General features: G+C 57.8%; 1 protein-coding gene across 1 annotated transcript; it reads right to left on the bottom strand.

Moving 5' to 3' along the window:
* Positions 1-561: 561 nt before the first annotated feature.
* Positions 562-5,513, bottom strand: LOC113193683 (uncharacterized; the record flags this gene model as incomplete). Its single annotated transcript, XM_077794498.1, has 3 exons — positions 562-3,619; positions 3,960-4,125; positions 5,495-5,513. Coding segments are annotated over 3 exons (1,503 nt in total), but the record flags the coding sequence as incomplete, so codon positions are not given.
* Between the last annotated feature and the right edge of the window lie 3 nt (positions 5,514-5,516).

Genomic DNA, 5,516 nt, shown 5'->3' with positions numbered 1-5,516 from the left:
CATACATGCAATGTCCCATGGAATGTCCTCTAAGCAGCATGGGGTACGCTGGCAAGGAGATTTCGATGCGTCATTCCTACTTGGCAATGGCCCTCAGCATGACGTCTGCACCCAGCCCCGGTACTGCCACTCAGGAAAGGGGACCGGGTGGGAATCCAGGCTGCTAGGGCCACGGTCAGCGGTCAGTGGAGCTTGGGCTTTCCCTCCAGTTTACACCGTGGCCAGGGGCATGGTATGCAGTGTCTCCCAGAGGATGCAACGAGGTTCTTCGCTCTTCGCACACTCACGGGACATGGCGGGTGCAGGCCTGGGAGCGGGTGCCGAGTGCTGCACTACAGCCTGCCAAGGGCCTCTGCACACACACACGCAGGGTCTGCAGGCACCTTCCCAAGGAAACCAGTGTGAACCACCGTGACCCCAGAGAAAGGCCATCAAGTCTTCCGCCTCGGCTCTGACTTTGTAGGTCACAGAGAGCTGTGACGGGCTCTGAAGCCACAGGCACTAATGACAACCACTACCTGCTGGGAATGTGCCGCAGTCTGGCTGGGCACAAATCACGGAACCGCCACAAAGCACTTGTATGTTCAAACAGGAAACTTTATTGCTGAACTCCACCAGCACTCCACGCACACTCCCCGGGGACTCTCCCCAACGCCACCCACGCGGCTCCTCTGGGCACACCACACCAACCGGAACTCCCTCCACCGGAACTTCACCCACCAATGCTAAGTCCCCAGGAAATCCCACCAGAACTCCAAAGTAGCGGGCGCCCAGGTGGACAGCAGGGGCCTATATACAGCTGAATCAATCCAGCATCATCTTAATGGCTCCCCTCTCAACCATTACTTCTGGCAAAATGCCAGGGGCCCTTCCGACTGGCTGTGGCTCTCAACAGGAATGAAGTGACAGATCCGCTAGACAAGCTGCCTCAGCAGCCCTATAGGGACACGGGCTCTCAGCTCCACATAATCGTCAGGACGCAGGTGCTCACCATGGAAACCAGGTGACAGGAGAGCTGAGGGCAAGGGCTCTCAGGGAGGGGTCGGGGAACCACAGAGCTGCGGCCCACGCAGGAACCTGGGAGCGCGGAGCCAGGAGGGCCCGTGACGGGAGGTGTGTGGACAGTCTGCAGCGCGGGCCCAGAGGGGTGCCGGGCTTGCTGTGGGGCCATTCTAGATGGGCAGAGAGGATCAGAACAACGTGCTTGACCTAGGACCACAGGTCACCGTGGTCAAGGGGTGGCAATTTATAGACCCTGTCTCCCAATAAAACTGCCGAAAGGGCCGGGGCCGGGGCTCAGCGGAGGCGCGCTCGCCTACATATGTGAGGCACTGGGATCGGTCCTCGGCACCACGTAAAGGTAAAATACTGTGCCCACCTAAAACTAAATATTTAAAAAAAAAAGCTACCGAGAATACTGGTTATCCACTCCCACATCCCAAAACTCACACGCTGTCCCCGTGAACTCAGGACGTTCACTTTCCAGCCTTATTCATGCTGATGACCATTCAGTGGGACCACTGATACACGGACTTCACCTTTAGGCCAGAGGGTCTCTTCTCAACGCAATGCAGTGTGTCCAATATCCAGTCAAGATCAAAACATGATCACAAATCAGTTGGGAAGAGACTCTTTGAAGAACCTTCCAGAATTACTAATTCCTGTGCATTACATGAGTCCACTAGCAACAAAGGAAGACGCCTCTTTCCATAATGAAGAATGAAGAGAAAGGTGGACAGTGTGTGTGTGTGTCCAGTACCTGCACCTGTGGACTAGAAAAGCAAGTTCAACCACAACAGTCACATTCTGACCTCAAGCTGGAAACAAAAGTAGGAATCAAAAGCTTCTCGTGTAGGGCTGTGAGGCACGGGGTTCAAGTCTCGGCACTGCATACGAATAAATCAGTAAGTTTTCATCAAGTCATAGACAGAGAAAACTGCTAATGTAGAATCACATCAAACTGTACACGGTAGCACCCATAGGTCCAAGATCATAACGTGCACTAGACAAGTCTACGTGGACGCCCGATTATTGGAAGTCTTAGATAACAAAATACACTTAGTACCAGTGATGGCGCCCAACAGGATGTTCACTGCCCATGTCAACACCACCAAGAAGAGACGGAACACCAGGGTCCCTGCTAAGTGAGGCACTTGAAAGGTGAAGGCTGGTAACAGTGGAGACTCCCTCCCAGGCTTCCCCTTCTGAACATCATGGGGTCTTCCCTGGTGTGTTCTTCCTACCCCAAGGGCTTTGGGGCGAGGGCGCCAGGTCCCACGCCTGTCCCAGGCCGCTGTGTTCTCAGAGCTCCTCTGCAGCGTGTGACCTCCCGTGGGCCTGCAGGGACGCCAGGTACCTGAAGGCCTTCCCACACTGCTTGCACTCGTAGGGCCTCTCCCCGGTGTGCGACCTCATGTGCACGCGCAGGGAAGAGGAGCAGCGGTAGGCCTTCCCGCACTGGGAGCACTCGTGGGGCTTCCCGCCGCCGTGTGACCGCAGGTGCTTCTGGAAATACTGCGGGTGGCTGAAGGCCTTCCCGCACTGCCGGCAGCGGTGGGGCTTCTCCCCACTGTGGGTTCTCACGTGCTCTCGGAGGGAGGAGGCGCAGCCAAAGGCTTTGCCACACTGCTGACAGCCGAAGGGCCTCTCCCCGGTGTGCGTCCTGGCGTGGATGCGCAGGGAGGAGGAGAAGCGGTAGGCCCGGCCACACTGCGCACACTGGTAGGGCCGCGCCCCGCCGTGGGTCCTGGCGTGTCTCCTGAAGTAGGTGGCGCAGCTGAAGGCCTTCCCACACTGCTGGCACGCGTGGGGCTTCCCGGCCGCGTGCGTCCTCAGGTGCGCTCTCAGGGACGCGGGGTACCTGAAGGCTTTCCCGCACTCCTTACAGTCATAGGGCTTCTCCCCGCTGTGTGACCTCCCGTGTTCCCGGAGAGAGGAGTAGCACGCGAACGCCTTCCCACAGCGGGTGCACTCGTAGGGCTTCTCCCCAGTGTGCGTCCGCGTGTGGTCCCGAAAGGAGGAGTAGCAGCCGAAGGCCTTCCCACAGTGCGCGCAGCGGTAGGGCTGCTCCCCGCTGTGCGTCCGCACGTGGTCGCGGAAGTAGGAGGCGCAGCTGAAGGCCTTCCCGCACTGGGCGCACGCGTAGGGTTTCTCCCCGGTGTGCGTCCTGGCGTGCCGGGCGAGGTAGGAGCGGAACTGGAAGGCCTTCCCGCACACGGCACACGCGTGCCTCTTCTCCCCTCGGTGACCGCGCACGTGAGCCTGTAAGGACGAGGGGCAGGAGAGAACTTTCCCGCATTTCCTACATTTCAGAGACTTTCTGCTACTAGGCCTTCGCACGTGTTCACTCGGTGCTCCCCCGGTGTCCCCTCGTTCCTGGGGTCTCTCTGCAGTGTCAGTTTTCGCAGGGGGACCCGGGCTGCCGCCGGCTTGCTCACGTTCCTCACGAGGACGAGGCTTGTGTCCAGTGGGCGGTGCTTGCTGGTTCCTGGAGGCCCTGGCACGCGTGGTTCGTTCCCGGGGCTGACCTCCACTGGGGACACGCCTGCGCACAGCGTGGCCCACGGCGTCCCCAAGCCGACCCTCCGTCTGCCCGGAGAGGCCGTCCACCACGCCGCCTCTGTTCAAAACAGGAAGCACACTGTTAAACCGCCTGCAGGTCCGTGCAGGTGTGCACCATGGCTCTGGCTACTCCGCCACCTTCCTGCTTATTGTCAGCACTGCTGCCTCGGGGTCCTGGGCCCTGGGCTTCACGGGCGGCCAGAGGCCCTGGGCAGCCTTCACCTTGGCAGCGTCCTGCCTGGGGACCGCCTGCTGGCGGGCCAAGTTGTTCCACATTCTCCATGTCGACATCACATTGATAAAAGTGCACCCAGTGTCCAGCAAGGACGACACGTTTCATTTCCTCCCGAGTCAGCCTAACATGCAGAGAGGATGCTCACACGCCCGAGTGCACTCACCTCCCACGCGGGTCCTGCACCTGGTCATTGCCAGGGTCATCGAGCCTCCAGCTTTCTCCAAAAGCAGACCAGAAATCCCTTCTTGTAAAATCGTCGCTGGATATTCCATTTCTCAAAATATACTGCTGAAAACGTGACCCGCTGGCTGTAGTGTGAAAGCAACAACCTGGGATAATCAGTGACACAATTATTTCTTGGGAAAGGAACGGTGAGATAACAGACCCCAGGTACATTTCTGTATTCTGACCCAGAAATGTAGAGTCTGGGGTTGGTCAGTGGGGGGGAGGGATACCCCGCTTTGTTAATATCTATTTTTGATTTAGGGGGACACAGTGCCTTCATTCTACGTTTCCATGGTGCTGAGTTGAGCCCAGTGCCCCATGCATGCTGCGGAGCACTTTGCCCAGCCCGGGAAACCCCATTCTGTAAGGTGGACCTGGGAGTCAGGAAGCCTGGGAGGACCTTGGTACTGGGCTTTGTCAGCGCAAAGGAAGAGGATCAATGCAGCCTGCTCCCTGTGAGAAGCTCCACGTGGAGGAGGCATATGTTGACAGCACCAAGGGAGGCCTTAGGCAGGATGCACAGCCCAGTCCTGCCACTTCCAGGGGCGGTGAGAGGAGGGACGGGAGGGACAGGAGGAGCAGGGACCAAGGGCACGGGCGGACTTGGTCCCTACACCTCATGCAAAACTGCTCCTCAAGGTTCCTGCTCTCCTGTGTCCATACGCAGGGACCCTGGAGGGATCGCGTCTTGGTCCCCAGCTGCCACTGGGAGCTCAGGCGGGTGTGAGGGCTGCCACCATGTAGAGAGCACATGACAAGAGCAGCAGGGAAGGGCACCACCTGGCCTGCGCTAGACGGCTCCGCTCCAGGCTGCTGTGGCAGGAGTGTGGGGCTCACTTCAGCAAAGCGGCCACATCACACGTGGCTGACCACAGTGGAACCCACAGGAGTGACCACAGAGCTGCTTCCTACGCTCCAGAGTGACACTGGAGACTGTGCCTACTTACAGAACTCAGGGACCTCAGGACTGTGGCCAGGCGGGTGAGGCGGTCCTCAGGAAGCGGAGGCAGCAGGATCCAAGTTCAAGGCAATTTATCAAAACTGTGTCTCAGAATTTTAAAAGGGCTGGGATGTGGCTCATTGGCACATGACCCCTCACTTCAATCCCCCACAGCAAAAAAAAAAAAAAAAAAAAAAACTTCTAAGAAAAACGGCAATAAGATCTAAAATCTTGTTTCATGGAGAAGACTTTTTTGTTGGGGGGCGGGGTACCAGGGACTGAACTCAGGGGCACTTGACCACTGAGCCACGTCCCCAGCCCTATTTTTTTGTATTTTATTTAAACAACTCTGAGTTTTAGTGCCTCACTCTGCTGAGGCTGGCTTTGAACTCAGGATCCTCCTGTCTCGGCTCCCCAGCCGCCAGGAGAGGACTTTTGTCTCTCTTGAAGCATGCTCCAGTCTCTTAGCCCAAAGGAAAAAAGACAGACATATTCTCCCCTCGAGGCTCAGGGAAGGAGAGCCGCCACCCCACCTGCGGAGGCCAGGTGCCTGCA

Source organism: Urocitellus parryii, unplaced genomic scaffold, assembly GCF_045843805.1.
Source record: "Urocitellus parryii isolate mUroPar1 unplaced genomic scaffold, mUroPar1.hap1 Scaffold_1879, whole genome shotgun sequence".
In the NCBI taxonomy this organism is placed as follows: Eukaryota; Metazoa; Chordata; class Mammalia; order Rodentia; family Sciuridae; genus Urocitellus; species Urocitellus parryii.
The sequence above is the reverse complement of the archived record's forward strand: the minus strand, read 5'-3'. Positions and strand labels throughout refer to the sequence as shown.